Raw genomic sequence first — 24,471 nt, 5'->3', positions numbered from 1 at the left:
TGTTCAAAGGCTGCGTTTTTAGCGTGTTAACTTTTTTTTTTATCGAGCTGCCCTGTCGACGGCTGGCAGACAGGCTGAAAGCTGCACAAATGTCGTTCGTCGACTCGTTTTGTCTGAAAACTGCTCGTGGAAATAACACACTGGAGGCAGCTGGTTTTTGTTGTTAATCGTTTTTATTGCCCGCACTTTATATTATGGTTTCCCTCACTGAAGTGCTCTGTACCAGGGTGCAAATGTAGCCTGAAACTACACAGCAACAGCACTGCACCGACCGAGACTGAATTTTTCCTTTGAAAAAAACTGCCACTGGCTGAAACAACCATGAGAGCGAAAGGTGTCTTCACTCCTCTTTTTCCATCTCTATCCACCTTTTCTCATCGTGTTACAAACCTCAAGTCACTCTCTTGTCACCCAGGGTGTTCAGCAGCGTTTGTGCAAGAAAAAGAGCTTCTGTGAACGTGCAACACCGCTAAGCAATAAATAAATACTGAACATGAGTAAGGTTGCATCGTAGCAAATTTATTAATAACTCTTTACTGTCACCTTCCTTCGTAAGGATCACTAAAATATCGAAAGTCAATTTTTTTGGTAAAGTCAAAAAATCTGTAAATTCTTGCATCATGCGTGGCATTTTTGTATAACTGATTATAAGGAATATATATAAAGCAATATTAAAGCATTTCTCTCTACAGCTATTCCGGGGGTGTGTCCACCTCAGTGTTCCTCCCTTATGCGTTCCGCCAGTATTTGTGCATATATCATCTTGCTAATATTTTTGGTTGTCCCCAATACCTGGGAAGTTGTGACATGCTCGGTCTTTCGTGTTTCTCATTTCTCAGATGACTCCCAAGTCCAAGAGGAGAAGCATTCATAGCCGAATGCTGCGGCCGGTGTCCAGGGCCTTCGGTACGAAAGCTACCCTTGATCAGGATAGCGAACTACAAGTTCTACTACTGCCCTGTGAAGAGCGGTCATGGAAGGTCTTCACATCAGAGCTGTTGAACCTAAGTTCTTCCAGGGCTTTACCTCAGAGTTCATTAAAGAGGTTAACAGGGCCTGGAAATGGCAGAAATTTTAAGCAGTGAACACGAAACCATTACAACCACACACACATTTTCAGAACCGCTTGTAGGCTCCGGTTCCCCGTGACCATTACAACCATCAACAAGAATTGTTATGTTGGCCTTAGTAGAGCCTCATTGATGACGAGATCTTCTCCAAGCTCGCCTCTGACGGCCAGCCATTGTCTGTCTGACAGAGATGGAGTTTGACCTGGACAAGGCTTTGGAAGATGTTCCTATTCATATCGAGGACTCGCCTCCACCTGCGACTCCCAGAGTAGAAACGCCACCTTTGGAGGTGCTGGAAGACCTGCCTTCAGAAGAAACCATTAAGCTGCAGCACTACACCAAGCTCCGGCCCAAGAGGAACAAGAAGCTGAAGTCCAACAATGTCCCTGTAGGTGGAATGCAGCTCCTCTGACCTGGAAGGCTGGTTGAGCACCGTGGTTGTAAATGGCATTTCCATGGTAACCGTGTAACTTTACACTCACCCCCCCATTAACTGTTCCTTATTCGTTCCTTAAAACTGGAAAAGTGTTGGAAAGCTGGGTGACGGTTTTCTTTCATCAAGTGTCTCACACGTAGCCGTTTGGTCTCACTGTGTCGCCTGCCCTGGGTATCGCGGACAGGATGAATGAACATGCGCGCCGATTAATGGAAAGTGGTTTTTAAAAATAACCGAATGGATGCATGAAAAACCGGATATTGGGAGACTGAATAATGGGGATGAGTGTATTGTACACTGGTTTGTTTTGGAGCGATACCTGTCGCATCCTGCAGAACTGCTGCCGCCTGTTTTGCACGTGATAACCGGAGTCAGTAACTACTTGCTGTGCTTCAGTAGGGAGGAATATTGATCTCTGTGATGGTGACCTCATGTTGTCTAAGGTCGTTGATTTTACTTGGATGTGATGATGCGGCTTCTTGTTCTAGGCAACGAGTGGCGGTCAGCTGCAGGAGGAAGAGCCGACTGGTGTCGCAGTAAAGGTGGACGAAGGGGTGGATGAATTCTTCTCTAGAAACCTTGCTAAGTTGGGATCAAAGTAAGTCAGTTACGAGGGAAGAAGTCACCCCTTATTCGAGATTTTCTCCAACCTGCCATTATATTGCTTTGTTCATGGTTTCTGACGGGTAATTTTAAGGATTTGAATTCATGGCGTGAATTTAATTTGGTCAAGATTGCTGGTAGATTATTGCTTTCTAATGTTTTTTTCAGTTTTTTGAGACAGGGAACGATTAAGGGAATGGAGTAGTTCCAGGCTGTGACTTTCTAGTGTAATATGGGGGAACCTGAGGGCTCTTGAGCTTGAAGATGAAGGTGATTAATGAAGGTGGGGAGCTCCAGTCCTTCAGTCTGCTGGTTGTAGTGTTGCCTTTTGCTCTGCACATACTGCAAAAGTACATGTGTTTAAATAAAAACATAAAAAGATGAAGCAGAGAATTGTCGCATAGAACAGCACCCCCTGGTGGCCTGGAGGACTGACGTTTCCCAGCTCTGTTGCATGGAGATTCCGGTGTAACAGGGTTCTTAAACTGAAATGGTGTCACTCTGGTTCCTCCAGAAGGTACTCTGCAAAGAGCTCTGCCTGCCAGGATCAGGAGAAGAAGCGTGACTCCCGCAAGAGTGGCTTCCTCAACATGATCATGTCACGGTCCTCCAAGCACGAGAAAGGCCAAGCACAGGCTGTCAGTCCTGCTGGCACAGCCACTGCTGTGGCACTGGCTCCCACGGTGGTTGAGGAGGCACTGTCCCCCAAGAATGGTTCAGCCAGGGCCCCTTTGGCGGACCAGAGCCGAGGCCCGGAACGGATGGATGAACTTAAGGCCCCTGAATCTGCAGAGAACCGCTCGGAGGGTGACAGCAGGGCCAGTCCCATGGGGCCGCACAAGGGTCGGATACAGGTGCTGGGCACCGGCCTCCTTGCTGAGATCAAGGCCAAGCAGGAGAAGAGGGCTGCGGGAAACCAGAAGGTCAGCACCCTGCAGTAAACCAGCTGCCCCGGGTGATCCACTTCCCTGCTTAAAGAGCTAGCGCCATAGTTTTCTGGGATAGGCGCTGGTCCACCGTGACCGGCCGTAAGATAAGCGTTTATGGACGGTGACCGAGACGGTGTTTATTAAGTAAAGCTTATGATTTCTGTAAAAGAAATGATTTATATGCCTTCAGTGTATTGCCACATGTGTGCGTTTAATGCACAAGGATTCAGCTTGGAGGGAGGCCTTGACTGCCACCCACAAGTGGCGCCACAGTTTGTCCACCCGATTTGTGCGCCTGTAGCGCCCTCTAGTGGTTTTTGTAGCATATTTTACTCTTGATTCTGCAACCCTCAAATTCACAGGACGCTGGATATATCAAGTGAAGCAGTTTGATGGAAAGATGTTCCAGAATGCATCTTTAGCAGTACATATTGTCCAAAAAAAAAAAAAAAACTTTACATTTGTTCCAGAAAATATTTTGAAAAGGTAAAAAATTAAAAGTCTGGAAATATTTCAGAGATTAAGTGACACAAGTTCTGATGTGCATTTTGAACACATTTACACTGTTCACACTAGTACATTCTCATCATCTGACAGGCTTGTGTGTGCGAAGAACCGGTGAAGCAGTACCGGTGATATATGGTCGTACTTCCTAGGTCTAGTGACAATTCTCGCAGCAGCATTTTGTACCAGCTGGCGCCTGGATACAGTCTCGTATGGACAATCCTATAATAAAGCATTGCAGTGGTCCAGCCTGCTTGAAACAGAAGCATGAACCAGTTTCTCAGCATCCTGCCTATATAGGAATTGCCTTAATTTAGCTCTATTTCTCAGCTGGAGAAAGGATGACCTTGTCGGTGTAGCCATGTGAAACACGAAGGACAGTTTTTCGTCCAACGCAACACCCAAATCCTTAATACAATCTGTGCACTTGAAGCTCATACCATTGATGGTAAAGACTGGTGTGATGGTGTCAAGAGTTTTGGCATCACTGCCCACCACAGTGCCTCCGTTTTACAGCATTCAGAGATAAAAGCATCGTCACTCCTCCATAATTTTATTTTGGAAAAGTTTGCTAAAGACACCACATGTGATGGGTCATCTGGCTTAAAACACATAGCTGTGTGTCATCAGCGAATGAGTGCATGATATGTGGCGTTTGATCCAGCTGTCATTCTTAATTTCATTCTTAATTTTTGCGATTCCTTGCAGGCGCTCAGCTCTTCCGGCGGCGCCGACAAGCCTGCTGGGACGGAGCCAGGTGAGTGATCTTTGTACCCGTTGCTGTGTCCCTACAGGTCCACTTTTGCAGACAGAATGACTTTTTAAAAGAAATAATTAGAAACAGAAACCAGCTCGTAATTGAGAATGCCTGGTGTCACATCACGTTGCAGTACAGTTTTGATTATCCAGCCTATAGGGAAATGGCGCTGGTCCAAATCCAGATAATACGGAACCATGTGTAACATGAACTGTATTTGGAAATAAATTGTTAGGCTCAGTGGTAAAGTTTAAAAAAAGCCACAAAAACACTTCTTTATTCGTTTTTCAGTCCTAGGCGGTAATCACCGTTTCAGTGTTTTTAAAATAAAGCCTAAAGTGAAACAAAATCCAGCTTGAGTAATTATTCCATTGTCGTAATTCAGTGCTCATGGAGCGTTACCAGCCCACCCATGATGTGTTATGCTGCTACTGTTTATTCTGTGGGGGCGCCGTGGCGCAGTGGGTTGGACCGGGTCCTGCTCTCCAGTGGGTCTGGGGTTCGAGTCCCGCTTAGGGTGCCTTGTGATGGACTGGCGTCCCGTCCTGGGTGTGTCCCCTCCCCCTCCGGCCTTACGCCCTGTGTTGCAGGGTAGGCTCTGATTCCCCGTGACCCCGTATGGGACAAGTGGTTCAGAAAATGTGTGTGTTTATTCTCTGTTTCTTTTCTGTTAATTTGTTTTTTATTTTTAGTACTGTGCCGTACGGTATGTTCGGTAGTGGTGTGTGGCATCGCACTCTGGGAGTTGCAGAAACTGAATCTTGTTGTTCTCAGCAGTTATGACAATAAAGGTCAATTGAATCATGTCCGTGTGCTTGTTTGACCTGCTAAAGGACACTTTGCGCCACCTGAGAGTCGAACCTCTGGGGTGACCAGAATGGAGGGGGTTGCCAGCCCTTCAGAGAAGACCACCCAGAGTGAGAGTAAGCCGGAAGCTGCCCCCAGGAGCCGCAACCCTTCGTCTATCCCCTCCCCCGTCAGCCCCAAGCCCCCCCCTCTGGGCAGCAAACCTTCCGTCTCCACTCGCCCCTCTCTGGCTCTGAAGCCTCGAACCAGCAGCAGTCAGAGCACCGGTAAGAAGAGCAATGGGGAGAGCTGGTAGAGCAAAAATCCTAGAGACAATGAACAGTGAATGGGAACAGTGCACAGTCCTAATCGTGGGAGCATTAATTGTACATTTGTTCATTTAGCAGAAGCTTTTCTCCACGTTTGTCAAGCGCTTATGAGATCAGGGGAGAAGAGTCAGAAAGATGAATTTTGAGTCACTTCTGAAGTGTAGAAAGAAATTCAGCAGGGGGTCATTTCACCACATGGAATCCAGAACTGAAAACCTTTGTGCTTTTAATTTTGGACCACTTGTGTGTGGGACCAGTAAGCGGGTGGATGTGAACGAGCATAGAAGTCTGGTTGGCATGTAGCAAGTGATGAGCTCATGTAGATATTGGGGAGCAGATGCGTTGATAGTTTTGTAGCTCGTAACCAAAGTCTTCAGTTTGAGCCTGGCAGCCATTGGATGCCAATGCAGGTGAAACATGTGCAGCAATGGTCTGTAGCAACTTGCTGTAACAATTTTTATTTTTATTTTTTTTCCTCCTTCATCCTCGTTCACATGCCTGTGCGTCTTCAGATGAACCACCGGAATCTCCAAGCGGCAACACATCTCCGAAGGCATCGCTGCTGCTCCACGGAGCCAAACGAGCATCCTCGGACAGCGAGAAGGAGTCTCAGAGCAGCCCTGCTCCACGGGGCGTTGGGGGCAGGACGCTGCCTTCCCAGGGTAGGTTCTGTCTGTGCCTGCAGGCCGAGCGCCGGATTCCCCGCGATTCACAGTGCGCCGCCGGTACGCCAAGAGTGACGGCGAAAAGCTCCCCCGCTTCCCAGTAACGTCTGCGTTCGCTGGAACTGGGTTACACTGCAAGTGATGACAAGCGGCTTCGGGCAGCACACCGCGGTACAAATGAGTTCGTAACCCCTGGCTGGGTGCCAGAATTTCAAATGTGTTTCATCAGCGTGCAGTTTATGTGGAATATAAAACTCTTGAAAAATCTTTCTGTGTATGACTGACTTCCTCCAGAATATGCCCAGCCATTATATGGGTGAATTTTTTAAACCCTACATACAAGCATCAGCGATTGTGGGGGGGAAAAAAGAGAAATAAAAACATCATAATATATCTACCAGCATCAGTGGGAATTATGATAGGTGCTGTCTTAAGTTGGAAACCTAAATAAAACGAAGAGACCGCACATTTACATCGCTGCGTTTCGACTTGCACGGTCTTCTTGAGCCTCTTAGTCAAACTTGAGCTTGAATTTCATGGGAAATAAGAGGCTTTGACTCAACACTCTTATATGTATTTGTGTGTGTTGACAAAAATGAACTGCAAACACGAATGACTAATCATGACATAAAGGGCATACTTATTCGCTTAAGTGCTGTACTTGTGCCTAGTTACTGGTCTCTCTCTGTGTGTGTGTGTGTGTGTGTGTGTGTGTGTGTGTGTGTGTGTGTGTGTGTGTGTCTGTCATGCTTCCTATGTACAATCTGACATCCCATTCAGGGTGTACACTACTTCACGCCCTAAGTTTCCGGGATAGGCTCCGGACCACCGTAACCCTGCACTGAATAAGCAGATAATGACTTGACAACAATGAATGATAATATATAGATTGTTACTGAATAAAAATGTCAGCGCATTTTATATTCTTCATATTAGCAGTGTCTGTCTTGGAGCACTGAGGAAGACTGTGCTCTCGGTGCCTGAAGGAAGAGAATGCACGAACTGGCTTAAAAACCTTACTTTTACCTTTACCGCATCCTTAAGAGGTCTCCAGGTGGATGTACACTTACGCAGCTCCAATAAATAATATATTAATGATATACATAAAATGTTTTTTTCTATATATAATACTGATAATATTAATTTTATTAATATATAAATAAAATATGGACAAGCTAATGTGGTTGTAAAACCATGAGAGTCATGTTAGCGGTGAAGGATTTTTCACTTGTGGGGTGTGGTGGCACAGCGGGTTTGACCTGGTCCTGCTTTCCGCTGGGTTTGGGGTTCGAGTCCCGCTTGGGGTGCTCTCCAACGGAGTGGCACCCTGTCTAGGGTGTGTCCCTTCCACCCCCCTTGCTCCATTTTCCTGGGTTAGGCTCCGTTTCGCCGCGATCCTGCAAGGGACAAGCGGTTTCAGTCAGTGTGTGTGATTCTTCACTTGGTGCACAATTTAATGGAAGCTAAAGGTTCGCCTTCTGAGAGAGAAGAAAATGTGGCGAAATCAGTGAGGAGAAAATAAAAACTATATCCTGCCTTGTAGAAATGTGTCAGTGGGACTTTCGAACCTCTAGCTGAAGAAGCTCCACCCCCTCGCTGTACCCTGCAGGTGTGCCGGAAGAGAACGCCGCGGACTCCGAGGTCGTGAGGCCTACGGCGCCGGCAAAGCTCGGACCCCCGCGGCAGTGCTCCACCAGCGCTGTGGAGGACGCCAGCGAGCAGGAGCGCAAGAAGTCCCTCCCCCGACCTGGTTGGACCAATCAGCTTCCAGCTTTTCTTTCCCTCAACTTGATCTTAATTGGGTTGTTCTGAAGTAGCGGGTGGTATAGTGGTCAGAGCTTGTGCTGTCAGTGCTGTAGGTTGTGGGTTCGAATCCCAGCTCTTGCTGTAGGACCCTTGATTAAGGTACTTACCTCAAGTACTATAGTAGAAATGATTAAGCTGGTTAAATAACTGTGAGCTGCTTTGGAGCAAAGCACCAGCTAAATAAGATGTTCTGTTATAAACAAATGTTTTGATAAATTATAGTAATAAATTCTGCCCTCTGAGCTTTTCCTTTCTACCATGTTGGCTGTACATTTGTCTGATGCTTTTCTCCAAAATGACTTACAGTATTAAGCTACTTACACTGATTTACCATTTACACAGCTGGGTAAATTTTACTGTATCGGTTCAGGGTTAGTACCTTGATCAAGGTACTACAGCCGGAGGCAGGATTTGAACCTATCGCCACCAGGCTACTTGCTGCCCTGACAGGAGTTTCTTTCGCTCACCTCAAGTCGTGTCATGCTGACGTAACCGTGTTTTGGGAAAACGGTGTAAATATGGGTGTATAGACAACTAGTGTGTCTTTTTTGTAACCCACATCGGGTGTGTTTACTCTGGTGCCAGCAGCTGAAAGGAGTGCAGTGTGTGTTTGACCCCCGCTGTACCCTTGTGGCACTTGCAGAGAGAGCGGCCTCCGAGGCAGATGCGTCGCTGCACCACGCTGAAGGAGCCCATGACTCTGAGGGCAGCGAGCAGGACAAGAGCCCAGAGAGCGACTCCAGCCACCAGAGGGAGGAAGCCGAGAAAGACACAATTTTTACCTGAAAGGGAAAGAGCTCAGGTCTCCCGTCCACCTCCGAACGTTTTTCCGGAGGCACCCGGAAGGGAAATCCGGAAACTTCCGCCTGGTCCGAGGCCCTGCACGCTCACTGGATTGCTGGCATTGTCTGGATGGAGCTTTAATGATATATTTCACACACACACACACACACACACACACACACACACACACACACACACATATATCTATATGTATATTCAGGAAAGCATTGCTTCAGTCTTGTCTGCCAGCAAAGAAAGGGGAACAAACATTATTAAGCACTGGTTAATTTCTTTAGTCATTAATAATTATAATGATGTTTTATGAATAGAACTGACCTGGATGCCTTCTCTTCATCCCCCGTTTTCACAAATTATTGACATTCCCTGATCACACGGCTGGAGGAGGACAGTCGCCGGTTTCTTCGCATCGAGCCGAACCAACGTAAACCACGCATGGAGAATGTGACATTTTTTAAAAAAAAACGAGCTCATTCTACCATAATTGTTTTATTGTGATGCCTTTCCCCAGTGTCACACGCACAGTAAACTGGGTACATAAAGCTGTGAAAACTTGATACCTTCATCTTTTCGTTTTTCACGCAGTCCATTGAGACTCCTCTTTTTCCGAGCCTTCTCTGCAGTCTAGTCCCCAATTAACGACAATCCAAGTGGGTCAATAAAAAACCTTAATGTGAAAATATTAATAGAAACGGAAATTAATTTTGTCCAGCTCACACAATTGTGGACTACTGTAAAATTCTGCAATTTTCTTTCTTTAATGGCTGAAATAAATTTTCTCTCCCAGCATTATTGCTGTATGAAATAATTACACTTGCATTCACCTCATAAAATTGCGGAAAAATTCCTGGCAAAAAGATATTTTTTCCTTAAATAGTAGGAAAAATGTATGCTGCTGCATTTTCATTTAAAATCTGTGTTTAGTCTGATCTGAGTTCCTGTATTTGGGCAACTGTTTTTTACCATATTCATATGATTTAAATCAAGTCAGCGGAGAAGTTGTTCTATAATTTAGTACAAGTTTAAATGTATTTTTATACTACACATATACAAATGCACCTATTTACTTATTAGTAACAGAAAACATGTTTTTTTTTATTGTACACAAGAGACAAGTACAGATTTTTTGAGACAACTTATAGTGGTTTGACATCTTAAATGTTTTTGATTCTTTACAAGAATGTCTTTGGTGAAAGGTGTTTGAAATTATTTATGTGTATATTTTTTTCCAATTAAATGTTTTTTGATGGATCAGTTGCTGGTTTTGTGTGTGAAATGTCATTCTTGTCCATTGTGGCCCACAGCAGGTACCCTGGTGCACTAATTATTACTGTAGTACAGCATTTGTCGATGTTTCACACACATTGCACTCTTGCACCACTAGGTGGCAGTGCTCTCATACATTTCATCCTGAGCGTGGGGCAAGCACGTAGTCCAAGCACACACACACTGGCTGAGGCTGCTCATCCCAGGGGAGTGGGGGGGTCATGGTGAACCAGAGCCTAACCTGGCAACACAGGGCACAAGGCTGGAGAAAGGAGGGGACACACCCAGGGCACGCCGAGCAGGACGCAAACCCAAGACCCACCTTCGAGCAGTACCCTGCCAAACCAACTGTGCCACCGCACCCCTGTGGTTCAAGCAGCACTGTGAAATAAAAAGGTGCACATAAGCTACAGCAGGTCCCTGGTGCACATAGAGCATGAGACTTACTGAAGTTGATGAATTGTGGCAGCCGGTGGTGCGGTGGTTAGTGCTGCTACTTTTGGACTTGAAGGGCACAGGTTTGAATCCCCCCCTCCTCCTCCAGTGCCCTTGGCTAAGGTGCTTACCCTGAATTGCTATAATGCGAATTACCTGGCTGAATAAAGGGGTGAATCAGTGTAAGAAGTTTCAAGTTAATGTGGAGCTAAAGGTTTAGTTTGGTAGATATCAAATATTCAGTACAAAAATGCATGCAATTTTTTTAATAACAGTGGGTGCTTCTTCAAGGTGCAGATTTTTTTTTTTTTTTTTTAAAAAAAAGATTGCTTGATTACTTTCAGTAAACTAATTTTGCGCAGTTTAAGTATTCATTCATTCATTCATTCATTCATTCATGTATATATATATGTATGGGTGCCACAGATAGAATAGCATTTATGGCTCTTCTCTTGTAACCTGAAGGTTGCAGGTCTGAATCTCACTCGTGCTTTTGTACCCTTGAGCAAGGTACTTACTCTGAATCGACATGGTAAGCATACCCTGCTGCGTAAATAGGGAAAACATTTGCGAAGTCCAGTAACACCGTGTATCACCTTGGGCAAAGGCATCAGACAAATGGATAATAATATTCATAAAAACCCTGAGCTTCGATGAGCTCAGCATTCTTCACAGTGCGGACAGCTGCCCCTGCACATCCAGTGAAGTGCCAGGCAATTCATCCAGCTGACAATCAGGCAATCGGAATGATATTTCTGAACATTAATTTTAACGCTCGTCTGCTGTCGGACGCTGCTTAGCGGGACACTTAAATGCCGACTGAATTTTAAAGGAAAACCTTCCCACGTGGTTCATTTCAGGGGCAAAAGGCTCCTCCTTGCATTTACATTAACATTTACATGTATTAACTGAGCAGATGCTTTTCTCCAAAGCGACGTACATCTCAGAGGACAGCACAAAAAGTGCATGACATCAACAGGAGGAGAGATTTGGATGCAGATGAGTGGTCCTAAAGTACAGCTAATCTGTCACATACCACCATATGAACCAATGTACGTCGCACGAGTAGCTGCATAAAGGTTTATCAATCATTATTCGATAATTTCTAATCACCTGATTTCTACCATTCATGCCCTGCTTTCTCCAGTATTTATTCACTGGCCCAAGCCCTTCCCTCCCAGGGTTTGGGGAGGAGGAGTCTTCAGCTCCTTAAGTGTGCAAGAAAGCTGTGTTCGGATGGTGGAGGGTCTGAGCTGAGGAAGCTGCTGTTGCACAGTGAAGGGAGAACCAGGCTGTTCGCAGATCGAAGCCCGTCGGCCTAAAGCAGGGACGCAAACGGGTGGACGACAGGTCAAATCTCCTTGGTCTGTGCTCTAGATCAGAGGCGGCTGGACCGAGAAGCCAGAGCCATCGGCGCACAGCGAGTCGTGGACACGGTGGTCTCTGATCGCAGCCCACCAGCCTGCAGCGTGGAGGGCGACGGGGGGCCGGTGCTCGCGTCTCACCCCAGTCAGAGTGTAAGCAGCATGGAGAGCGCCCTGGGCCGACTGGACGCGGCCCGATTCCTCGAAATCTGGCAGCACTTCGATGTCGATGGTAAGAGCGGAATCCGCTGATAATGTGTATCATAGGTACAGTGGCATTTAAGCGGAATATCTGCGTAAATTGTCGCTGAAATAACACTGTGTGAATTGTGGAGGGAACGTGCTGTGGGTTGCATTGAGTTTTACGCAGGAATCTGATGTGTGAAATATGACAAGGCTCTGCAGAGCTCATGGTCTTACAGACAAGGGCCACATAGAGGGACGGCAGCTGGACCACTTCTTTCGGCACATGATGAAGAAACTGGGTTTCGGTGTAAGTATTCGGACCCTTTGCCCCCTTTACCGTGGTTATGCGTCCGACCCGTGACCTCGGCGTGTGTCCCGCGTACAGCATCGAACCTTAAAAATAATTTCCCTACGTTTGTTTCGCTGATAGTTTAAAAGGAAGGATTTTGTAGGACTTGGGAGCTACAGATTGATGTTAGTTTTGGACATGTTCATTTTGTGTTAATTTGACACTTGCCACATGTAAAAAAAAAAAAACTAAAATTTACTCTGATGAGTGACGTCTGATCTCTAACCCATCTCATTCTTCAGGAAGCTTTTATTGCTTTTATTATACTTGGAGTTTTCATGGAAGAATTTCTAGGAACGAACATAGACAGGATGCGATATGAACCGTACTTGAGTCCACGCAAACTGAGGGTGTTGAGGAACACGGGCTTTACCAGCGTGAGGAATTTGCGTTAATAAGTACAGGCGCTTATTTAATAATTTAATTATGGACTAGCTGTCTGGGGATAGCTGGTAGTGTAGCAGTTTGAGCTGCTGCCTCTAGACCCAAAGGTTGCAGGTTCAAGTCTCATCTCTAGCTGTAGTACCTGTGAACAAGGTAATTACCTTAAATTATTCCAGTAAAAATATCTGACTGTCTAGACAGGTAAATAAGTGCAAATCCCTTCATTGTGTATGTTGCTTTGGAGAGAAGTATCAACTACATGGCTCATTAGAGCCTTAATGTATTTCTAGTAGGCTTTTCTCTGGAAAGAACACGTTGAGGTCCTATTCCCAGTCAGTACATCTTCTAAAATGTTGGAAACCCTTAAACACGTTACATCCTCAGATGAATGCCCCACAATGCAATTTGAGGAATAATTCTGCATTTGAAACATTCACTCTCTAGAATACTAACATCACACAAAGCAGAAATTCCCTGTTCAACCCTTATTTCCTTTTTTTCGTCTTTGCTTTGTGGTCAAAATGATCCGGAAGTAGTGTCGTCGAGTTGTAATTGGGGTGGGGTGGGTGGGGGTCTTAGAGTGCCTTTCCGGAACGATCAGAGCCGAAGTTGGTCTTGACCTTCTTCTTGTCCCGCCGTTTCAAGGACAAGGTGACCGATGACAAGGTGCAGCAGCTTAAGAAGAGGTTCCTTCCCACTTATGATGCTGTAGCTGATGGACACCTGCAGATCGAAGAGGTACCGACATCTTCTTCTCCACCTTCCTCTGCTGTCACTGCCCTTTTAGTTTTGTCTTTGCTTACATCCCTGTGTGTGAAGATCATTTTTATACACTGATTCAGGTAATATACTTCCCCCCGAGGGAATGGCAGCATGTTCCCTTGAAACCAACGTGATCCGTGAACATGGTCTGACACCTTCCGTAGGACCACATCCCTCAGCTCAGTGCTATGAGCTGCCTTTGAGTTGGTGGTGCGGTGGGTGGACTTTGGGAATGGAAATGGATCCACCTTTGAGGCGAATGAACATCATCTCCGTTCTGGATGACGTGTGTGGTAATGAGTGACCGTTCGCTCCTGCTGCTGATGTGTTCCAGCTGGCCAACATGATGCTCCCGGAGGACGAGAACTTCCTGCTGCTCTTCCGGCGGGAGACCCCATTGGACAACAGCGTGGAGTTCATGAGGGTGAGGGTTGGAACTCACCTTTTTAGACTCTTCTTTGGAGTCTCGGTGATGAGGCTTGATAATGCTCTAAAATAAATCTCAGGATATCTCTGCTCCGGCTATTAAAATAGCATGAAACTTACTTATCTTAGCAGGAACCATCCGAGGTTTTTCCGTTCAAGAAGGATCCCCGCGTTTGTGGGAAATTACTGGATTTCCAACGTGCTTTGTGTTCCAGAACTCTCTATATGCAGTTTCACAGTCGCATATGTATGAACAGCTGGTTCGAATCCCACCTCTGGCTGTAGTTCCCTTGAGCGAGGTACTTACCCTAAATTGCTCCGGTAAAATTACCCAACTGTATAAATGGGTAAATAATTTCGCTTGGGAGAAAAGTGTCAGCAAAACGAATAAAGCAAAAGGTATAAATGAATAATAATACAATGAAGGTTTTGTAATAGCCAAGTAGGAAAGAAGAGAGTACAGTCCTGCAGCGAGAGGTCGGTGCCCTTTCTTTGTGGGCGGTGGTAGTGCTGTGGGGTCACAGCCTCTACAGAATATGCACTCTTCCCTTCGACAGATCTGGAGGAACTATGACGCAGACAGCAGTGGCTACATATCTGCCGTGGAGCTGAAGGTACAGTAATGTGACGACGGGACGCCGCTGCCCTACCCATTCCAGAACGTTCTATACTTAATGCATGCCAGGTCTGAGTGCAATATGGGGGCAGCAAGTGGCGCAGTGCTTAGAGCAGTTACATAGCACTTGAAGGATCCAGGTTTGAATCCCACCTCCCACTGCAGAGTCCTTGAGCAAGGTACTTACCCTGAAAAATTACCCAGCTGTATAAAGGCCCCCCTCCTCCAGCCCTCACTGACTCTCCTGCTGTGTTTAAACAGAGTTTCCTGCAGGACCTGTTCCACCAGCACAAGAAAGTGGTCTCCCTCAGCAAGCTAGAGGAATACACCGACGCCATCGTAATGCCTCGCACCCCCACCACCCTACACAGCGCATCCAGATTACACCTCCACTGCTTCAAATTTTGCTCACTGACAAATCGATCGTTCTTCCTAAAATTCACGTCGATCCATTTCCCCCGTTTGCAGATGAAAATGTTTGACAAAAACAAAGACGGCCGATTGGATCTGAACGATTTAGCCAGGTACCGATGCAATCAGAACAAGTCGCTTCCCTGTCTTTGCTTAACACTACAAAGTCGCATATATGCATAATGTTCTTATTGCTATTATTCTTGTTATTATTGTCGTTATTGCTGTTGCTGTTGTTTTTTTTATCCGAACGGCACAGATGCCTCTGCAGTGATTATATCCATCTTGCTCAGTACAGAATTTTTAGTATGTTTTCGCCAGTGTTACTGTAACTAAGACCATTCATTCTCTCCCCTAGAATCTTAGCTTTACAAGAGAACTTCCTGCTGAAGTTTAAGATGGATGTAAGTTTGACGTTTCTCTTGTAATATTTTGTTTGCACTTTTTGTTGTCCAGTATCCTGATGTATACCTGACAAAACGGGCCACGCTGAAAAGGTAGTTTAGCAATGACCCCCTGCAGATATGTAAGGATGCAGAATATTGCAGTATTACCCCCATGGGCCTACAAACTGTGCTGCACGTTTGCGAAGACCACCGCTGATGTTCCAAGATGCTTTTTGAATCCTCAGTCTCCTGTTAGGGGGGTGTGGTGGTGCAGTGGGTTGGACTCGGTCCTCCTCTCTAGTGGGTCTGGGGTTCAAGTCCTGCTTGGGGTGCCTTGTGATGGACTGGCGTCCCGCCCTGGGTGTGTCCCCTCCCCCTCCAGCCTTATGCCCTGTGTTGCTGGGTTAGGCTCTGGCTCTCTGTGACCCTGTATGGGACAAGTGGTTCAGTGTGTGTGTGTTTGTGTGTCCTGCTAAACACCTTTGTGATATTGCAGCCTCATGCAAAAAATGTAATTGATGTGGTGGCCAAGGGTCCAGATGATACACTGAGTGTTGTGTGGCGGGGCTGAGGACGGCAGCACTTGGTCAAGGGCTTTGTGTGTTCGTGCGTGAGGGCAACTCAAAAGTACCCCCCAAAAATATATGAACTACAGAATAATGCCACATGTAAAAAAAAAAAAAAAAAAAAAATCCTAAATTCACCCTTGTTTTTGCTCTCCAGTCTTCGTCCGCTGGAAATCCCTGCTCTTTTCTCTCTTCCCTCTCCTTTCTTTCCAACTCAACATATCGTCGTTGGCCCTGGCTGACGAGGTCCCAAGATTCTCGTCCACGTGTTCATGCGGCCAGTTTTGTTGAAGCGTGTCGATGAAGTGTACACGGCCTTGTTGTTTCAGGCCTGCAGTCAGGAGGACCGGAGGCGGGACTTCGAGGCCATATTTGCACACTACGATGTGGTGAGTGACGAATCATCACACCTTTGGCACACGCTCCGGTGCTGTAGCTGAGGGACCTGGACTAATCATCAGTAGGTTGCTGGTTGAAGTCCTAGAAAAGGGGCTGCTATTGAAGGTGCTTGACCTATATAGCAGCACTCAAATATCCATCCAAATTAATGTGTCAAGTAGGAAAGAATTCTAATATATTGATAAATTCTTCTTCTTCTTCTTCTTTTTCTTCTTCTTCTTCTTCTTCTTCTTCTTATTATTATTATTATTATTATTATTATTATTATTATAAGAAGAAGAAAAATGATAACCCAGAGATTCTGATTTATTCAACTTAATTTCAGTTGTTCTACTTTCGCTTCAGAGCCTTAAACATCAAGTAGTATTTTAAATGCATAGAGTAATTTTACCCTGTTTCTGTGCACTGTAATAAAAGATATGAACAAAATAAGCTGCAATTTTCCCAGAAATAGCGATTAAACTGAAAGCGACAAGATGATGACCAGGTAGTCTTTCACTCTAATAAATACTTGTTGGTTGCAGAGTTTCTGTTTTTTTTTAATTTTTATACAGAGCCTTACTTTGTAATTAGTGAGTGAATCACATATCTGCACTTTCAGATGAACTTAATAATAGTAATAATAATAATAATAATAATAATAATAATAGCTGTGTGCGTTTTGGGTTCAAATGCTCTCTGTAGACTTTCGCTAAATTTAAGCACAGTCCATGCGATGCTCTTCACCACGACAAGTTTCCGTGACATAATTTGCTTTTCATATGGATTATGTCATTTTCTAACCTTATTTCTTATTCCAATGTTGTACGTTTCACAAAAAATGTACGTTAACTACTTACAGTATATATGACATGGGTTACTGTGGTGGGGCAAAAGTGTAAATCTGAAATTAATTGTTAAATCTGTGCTTATATAACGAAAAATAAAAGTCAGTAATAATAATTTTAATATTTTGTGCAAAATATACAGACGTTAGCATTTGCATTCCTGCTTTTCCAGAGTAAGACCGGAGCTTTGGAAGGACCTGAAGTGGACGGGTTTGTTAAAGACATGATGGAGCTTGTTAAGGTTAGATTCTTCTTCCGCTCTTTCTGTCTGTTCTCATGTCCATTTCATCAGAAGGCGCGTTTGGAAATAATGCCCTTAAACACCCGAGGCTCATAAACACCTCAACCACAGGAACGCAGGGGACATTAGGATCAGTGGTTTGGACCAGACGGACTAAGTTTCTGGTTCATATCCCCGGAGGGGCTGTGCTGTAGTACTTCTGAAATTGTATTTAAACCGAATTCTCCCTAAAGAATATCCAGTGTATGGAATGAAACAGTATAAAAATATTCCTGTCTGTTGTGTCTGTGTTCCTTAAAGTCCTTCTCATAGCCTCAGGCTACACTCTTCACTCTTCTCGTCCCCCCAGCCCAGCATCAGTGGTGCCGACCTGGACAAGTTCCGTCAGGTTCTCCTTGGCCACTGCGACGTGAACAGAGACGGAAAGATCCAGAAGAACGAGCTGGCCTTGTGTTTGGGGCTCAAACTCAACCCTTAAGACCCTTGGGAGTGCAGTAGGGCCCCTGATGTGATAGAAGTGGCTCTTCGGCTCTTCGAGTATTGAAACAAGTATTGGGTTTGGGAGGCAGCTTGGTCCAAATGCATTCGACGAGCCGGTGCTCATCAGTCTGTGGTCCCGTAATTGTACTGTTGACTTCAGATATTAGCGTTTTTTAAAAAAAAATGCATTTCTTTATCTCGGGACAAGCGGTTGTTGACGATAGATGGATGGAGTTATTTATTCATTTGCTTGCTTATTTATTCATTTGGCTAGCTATGTATGTATTTCTTCATATATTACATTAGGTGATGGGACAAAGCACAGCTGACGTCATTAAAAAAGGACAGTTTCAGTTTAAGAGCTGCTTTAAATGAAGTTTTCCATTGTCAGGCGAAGAAAAAATCAAAAACGAGTGATAATATTAAGGGTATGATACAAAACCAAGAACAAAAATGTAAAAGTTTGAAAAGCACGCAATTATAATGGGTATGAACAATTGGTTTTCGTTCCGTCATGTGCCGTCATGTCCAAGACTCGTGTAATTATTTTCAAGGGCATGTTTTCCATAATTTATGTCATGTGGTTAAGGAATTGGTGATGTCAGTTGTGTTTATTTAAACTTTGTTTAGTGATACTGATGTTTCTCTATATTATCTGTTCAGTGATTTGAATTAATCTGTGTGTCTCTAGCATGAAACTTTCCTCTTTTTTGATGTTATCATATAAATAAATATGAAATTATGGGAAGAAACAACTTTCTCTTATTTGTCAGAAATATGTTCAGTTTAATAGTTAAAAGTAGATACGTTTGCATACATTTACATGTATTCATTTAGCAGACAATTTTCTCCAAAGCAACGTACATCTCATAGAAAATACAATTTGTTCATTACATTAGCAGGAAGAGACACTTAGATGCAGACGTGTGACTCTTAGTGCAGTTTGTTTCTTTCCACCATGTGAATCAACGTACATCACACGAGTAGCTGCATAAAACTCAGAATATTGATGATTCCTGATCACCTTCACACTATTTTTTTTTTTTTTTTGAGATATACAAACATTTAGGTTACATTACAGGAGTAGCTGTGTAAAGGTTTATCCGGGCATGATCATAAAGTTATGGTGCATGAACACTTACACCTTACATGAACTTAAGAGATCATGGGCGAAGCGAGTCTGGAGAAGATGAGCTTTAAGACCCTTTTTAAATGTGGAGAGGGATTCAGCAGTTCTGAGTGAGGGGGGAGGTCGTTCCATCACAACGGAGTACAAACCGAGAACCTTTTTGCTTTACCTTTCGTGCGGGAGACCATCAAGTGGGCAGAGGTGGAGTAGCTTAGCAGTCTGGTTGGGGAATAGCGAATGATCAGGCCTTGTAGATATCTGGGAGCATTTCTATTGATGCATTTGTAGGCCATAAGCAGGGTCTTGAATTTGATTCGGGCAGCTATAGGAAGCCAGTGCGGAGAAACGAGTAGAGGAGATACATGGGAGCGTTTTGGAAAGTCAAACACAACTCGTGCAGCAGCGTTCTGTATCAGCTGTAGAGGTTTGATGGCAGTAGCAGGAAGACCAGACAGGAGAGAGTTGCAGTAGTCCAGACGGAATTTCACCATGGCCTGGACAAGTAGTTGGGCAGAGTCTGTTGTGAGGTAAGGGCGGATCCTGCGGATGTTATGCAGGACGTACAGTATCTGCAGGTCCAGGTTGAAAGAAAGACTCGAGTCAGTCATCACTCCCAGACTCTTAGCTGAGGAGGTAGAAAAAATGAGTGAGTTGTCCAGTTTGATCGAGAGTTCGTCACCCTAACTGCTGGACAGGAAAATAACTGTTGACCCATCACTACCACTTTTTCCCATTCCTGCTGAATGTGATGAATTGTGTTCGCCATCATGGAACATACCCTATACCTGTACACTTTGTGGTACTTGTGAAATTTCTCCTCCTCAGGGAGTGATAACAAAAACACAGGGCAATTTTAGATTCCCCCGTTTACCCGAAACACATGTCTTTGGACTGTTTGAGGAACATGGAGCATCTGGAGGAATCCCGTATGAACACGGGAAGAACATCCAAACTAGATTGAGACTGAACCGCATTCAGATCCACACCTCAAGCTCTTGAGGTTCCTTTCGGTGTGTAACAACCTTTCCAGCGGAACACCAGCTGTCACGTGATGAAGGAGGACAAAAACGGCACTGCACCTTCAATATACAGCAGGGCCGCAGCGACAGATGTGTTCGAGAGGTTCTTATAGAGGTCAGGTGCTGGGAGGTAGATCTGGGAACTTGGGGGATCATGGAAGGTGTTTTGTGACGTTCATGACATCACACTTGGTTTTAGTTGAGTTCGTGGTGGAACAACTCATAGCTTATTGTACAGAGATGTTGATTTTAGATCTGAAGGTCATAGAGTCACATCCCTCCTACTGGTGTAGTACCTTTCGGCAAGGTGCGTACCTTAAATTGCCACAGTAAAAATTACTCAGCTCTTTAAATGAGTAGATTACTGATAGGTGCTTTGGAAAAAAGTATCACATAAAGGTGGTATCTTCTTAGAATATGGAAACATTGACCTGGGTGAAATGAGATTGACTCTTATAGAACTATGAAGGATATCTTCAGACCCAATGGCTGCCCAAAAACCACAGTAGATCTTTCCACTGCTCTGGGGTATAGGTTGCATTTCAGTGTTATGCATTTTTACACCTTTGGCCTTGGAGAAAAGGAGTTTCTGAAGAGTGCTCTTTCCATAAACGGCGACTTCGTAAAGCAAACGATAGAATTTTCACCAAGACAAGGTTTCAGATGTGCTCTTTCAGTCCGTGGTCATTTTTGAGGCTGTCACTTTGTGTCAGTATATCCATGTCAGTCATTGTAATTTTCCAGCCCTCTTAGGTGTGTTGTGTTACTTCAGAAAGGCTAAAATAGGAAACTGTTGATTGACTAGTTGATTCATTGATTGGTCAATTTGATTGATTGACTGATTATAGCTGACATATAATGATAAGATTCTAATTATACTTTTAGTTATAGATTTAGTTGCTTCAGGGTTTAAGTCCTTGTTCTTGTGGTTCTTCAGTTATTTCCACTGCAACCTGTAATTGTTTGAATAGTTGCCTCACCTGGTATCTTGGGGTGAATCAGATGCTTTAGTAAAATGTATTAATATGTGTTTACCGCAACGAGGGTGCAGGACCAGGGTCGGTGCCTCTGTTTTGAAGATGTTTCTAATTGGGAAACTGAATCTCGGCATTGTCGGCGTAGCATAAAAGAAATATTTATTACAGCGAGGGGTAAGAGCTTTGAAGGTCATGGCTTGTACTTCTCATCTGGGCTTCTATTTATTTATTTGTGCACTTATTTCATTTTTTATTTTTGGCATACAGGTGAGCTTCCCACACAAGGGCCTGATTGCAGTCATTAGACAAAACTGTGCCGTGGGGGTAATGACACTGTGCTACTCTGTCATTTGGCCTCTTCTGGGCTTTTTGGCGTAAATTTAGGCTTTGCCACATGGTGGTTGTCCTCAGTGAGCCTATCAGCACCCAGACACTAGCTGCCAGCACAAAGAGAGCCGTCAGAAAATTAGTAATTCCAGGCAGGCAGTAATTAGACCCCAGGACTAATAGCAATAGAAGACTTCAGCAGCTTTTGGCAGTCGGTGCTTCCGGAGCTCGATGACCCAACACAGCTGAAGCTCTCCATGACAAGCTGGTGGAGCCCGAAGGATTAATTAGTGACCAGCTTGGGGTCGTTCACTTTAACATGTCCTCTAGCACTGTCAGACACAATACCAAGCCATGGTTACACAAATGCATGCTAATTTTTATGTTCTTATAAAATATAATTATTATTGCTGCTGCAGTAAAAAGTACCTCTCTGTTTAAATGATTATTCTTATTAGTATTATTATCATTATATTTTCCGGCCCTGCAATTGACTGATATCCCATCCTGGGAGTATCGCCCCTTAGCCTTATGCCCAGTGCTTCTGGGATAGGCTCTGGAACACCGCAACCCTGCTCAGGACAAGTGGTTTTTGAAATTAGATGGATGGATTGTTATATTTTTATTTTTAAAAAAAGAACTTATTTAGAGTACATTTAAATTTTTTATTGTGAGAACCCCAAATGAAAACGCAAATATGGAAGCATACTTGGATATATGATATCAAATATGAATGTAAATGTATATAACAAATCTGAATATAATAAAAATGAAATGTTAAGGATGACAAAACATTCTTTGCTGAGAACTGCAACTACATCTATTTAGGGCATTTTGCTGAAAAGTGTTGCTGTTCATGTATATGAGGTCTTTCCCAACAGTGACTTCTGGATGAGAACCACAACCTTGACTGATCGGGGCAAAGTGGAGATTTCTGCTCTAATCACACGGTTCTCTGTGAACAATTTAACACGTTGCTTCGTTTTTTTAAGGAAAGTTGAATTCTGTGCCGTCGCACACCATGTGACAGATCAGTCGTTACACTTTAACATACTTTAACACATACTGGCTTCTTAAGTGACGGTAACAATCAGGGAGGTGATGTGAAGACCGCACGGAGATGAAGGACAAATGCGCTGATTGATAGTTAATATTGGTGATCTGAACTAAAAGACTCTGCTGATTTTATTTGAATAAAATAAATTTCTGTCTACAGATATTTATTTATCTCTCACTATCCTAGGTACACCAATTATGCTCCGTCAGATTTTTTTTCAGAAGGAATGGGTGAATGATTATTTGTGCTTCTCTCAATAATTTATAGCACTGAGAATCCTTATTTAAGGGGGGATTTTATTTAGTTGAAATTGTCATCATTCACGGATGATTAACTCGCTGAGATGAGAAACGTTGCTTCTTCAGTTGAAATCAAGCCGTTTTATCCTCCAGCAAAAAGCACAGATTGCAAAATCCTAAAATAAAATACCAAACTTTTTGATTAATGCCGTAACAATCCATGACATTTTATATTTCCATATCTTTATTGAATGATTCAAACATTGAAGGACATTAATGAAAAAGTGAACCTCTAGGATAATGACATCTTGGAAAGAGGACGCACACACACACAATGCCTATAACCACTTGTCCCGCGAGGGGTCACGGCGAGTCGGAGCCTAATTCAGCAACACAGGGCACAAGGCTGGAGGGGGCGGGGACACACCCAGGATGGGATGCCAGTCCATCACAAGGCACCTCAAACGGGACTCAAACCCCAGACCAACCACAGAGCAGGACCTGGCCAAACCCACTGTACAACTGCAGGGGGATACCTGGAATCACATATTTTACATCACAGACCCCTTGTTTGTCGAATAGGTTAGTTTTTATTTACTATTATGATTTAAATGAAGATTGAACCACATTTGAGGAGCTATTAATGTACAGATCCAGAAAATTCCACAGGGTTCTCAGTTTTTTCTGCTAAGCTTAGATATTTTCAGCTAAATATTCCAAGCTGTTTTCTTTGCTGTGGTATTCATCTCTCTTTCTCTTCCATGTACGTGAATATCCACCCATCACAGACCCCCCTTTAATCTTTATTAGATGAGGAGAGACTTTCTGTTCAATTATGTGCGCAGTTTCGTCAGGCTTTCCACTGGCTGATCTCTTGCAGAGTCATTAAAACAAGAGAGTGCTGTTCTAAAATCCTGTGACGTGAGAGACAAAATGCCCTCAGAATAACAGTTAGTTCTCACCGAAGGCACTCCTTCTAAAGCGGCTCTGAAAATGGGTTGTCGACGGTGGACTTCTCATCTATAGACACGTTCTCTTCCGTTTTAACTCATCTGCTTTAATTCCTTTTTGCGGAGCCCATGATGTAAAACTGGAATGGCAAAGCTGTAAATCATCCAAGTGGGAATTTATTTTCCCGTTACGTTTTAACATCATTTTACTACTGTCTTATGTAGGGGGTGTGGTGGCGCAGTGGGTTGGACCGGGTCCTCCTCTCTGGTGGGTCTGGGGTGCGAGTCCCCCTTGGGGTGCCTTGTGGCGGACTGGTGTCCTGTCCTGGGTGTGTCCCCTCTCCCCTCCCACTCCAGCCTTGCACCCTGTGTTGCTGGGTTAGGCTCCAGTTCGTTGTGACCCTTCTTGGAATGAGCTGTGTGTGTGTATGTGTACTTTTTGTTTTCTTCTCCTCAACTGCCAGCTGACTTATCCTAACAGTAACTGCTGCTGTTCAGTACTGTCTATCTATATTTTATTGTGTGTTGTTTCCTGAACTCTGTGTCACCTTGGCAAGAAGAGCGCTCTCTAAAAATAAATTGAATTGAACTGAATTAAATCAAATCAAATGTAAACCAAATGAAATTGAATCAAATCAAACTGTATCAAATCGGATTCAAATGAGCTCAGCTGAATAAAATTGAACTGATTTTAACTGAAATGAATTCAACTGAATTGAACTGATTGAAATCAAATCAAATTTAATTGAGTTGAATCAAATCAAATCAAATCAGATTGAATCAATCAATCAAATCAAACAAATTCAACTGAGCTTAAGTGAATTGAACTGAACGGAACTAAACAACCGGTGTTGTCTGCAATAAATTGTCTTTTTTTTTTTTTCTGAAACTGAGAATAAAATTCAGCTCTGTGAAAAAATAACATACCTGCAGTAAATGTTCTCTAGGAATAGCAGACTGCGATGGTACTTCAGCACAGTCAGGTTCTG

At 44.0% G+C, this 24,471-nt stretch overlaps 2 protein-coding genes across 2 annotated transcripts in view; both read left to right on the top strand.

Moving 5' to 3' along the window:
- The window catches only part of carmil1 (capping protein regulator and myosin 1 linker 1), a 57,073-nt gene extending 47,335 nt beyond the window's left edge, over positions 1-9,738 (top strand). The window contains exons 30-38 of the mRNA XM_018727204.2: positions 840-906; positions 1,259-1,458; positions 1,995-2,104; positions 2,624-3,032; positions 4,251-4,299; positions 5,133-5,372; positions 5,927-6,076; positions 7,689-7,829; positions 8,529-9,738. Of these exons, the coding sequence (XP_018582720.2) occupies positions 840-906; positions 1,259-1,458; positions 1,995-2,104; positions 2,624-3,032; positions 4,251-4,299; positions 5,133-5,372; positions 5,927-6,076; positions 7,689-7,829; positions 8,529-8,671 (1,509 nt within the window). The 3' untranslated portion in view covers positions 8,672-9,738. The remainder of the gene's footprint in view (positions 1-839; positions 907-1,258; positions 1,459-1,994; positions 2,105-2,623; positions 3,033-4,250; positions 4,300-5,132; positions 5,373-5,926; positions 6,077-7,688; positions 7,830-8,528) is intronic.
- A 2,175-nt stretch (positions 9,739-11,913) lies between these two features.
- LOC108919283 (secretagogin) lies at positions 11,914-17,861 on the top strand. Its single transcript, XM_018727155.2, has 11 exons — positions 11,914-11,983; positions 12,174-12,244; positions 13,316-13,408; positions 13,767-13,856; positions 14,416-14,472; positions 14,736-14,813; positions 14,943-14,998; positions 15,244-15,289; positions 16,167-16,226; positions 17,236-17,304; positions 17,654-17,861. The coding sequence occupies exons 1-11, from the start codon at positions 11,914-11,916 to the stop codon at positions 17,780-17,782; spliced, it is 819 nt and encodes a 272-aa protein (XP_018582671.1). The 3' UTR covers positions 17,783-17,861.
- Positions 17,862-24,471: the final 6,610 nt, after the last annotated feature.

This window comes from Scleropages formosus, chromosome 23 (genome assembly GCF_900964775.1).
Source record: "Scleropages formosus chromosome 23, fSclFor1.1, whole genome shotgun sequence".
Lineage (NCBI taxonomy): Eukaryota > Metazoa > Chordata > Actinopteri > Osteoglossiformes > Osteoglossidae > Scleropages > Scleropages formosus.
Note: the sequence above shows the minus strand (reverse complement) of the source record. Positions and strands in the feature narration are given on the sequence as shown.

Coding starts and splice junctions, on each gene's coding strand:
- LOC108919283 (XM_018727155.2), top strand. CDS start 11,914: ATGGAGAGCGCCCTGGGCCGACTGGACGCGGCCCGATTCCTCGAAATC. Junction 14,473..14,735: donor TATCTGCCGTGGAGCTGAAG/GTACAGTAATGT, acceptor GTGTTTAAACAG/AGTTTCCTGCAGGACCTGTT. Junction 14,999..15,243: donor GATCTGAACGATTTAGCCAG/GTACCGATGCAA, acceptor TCTCTCCCCTAG/AATCTTAGCTTTACAAGAGA.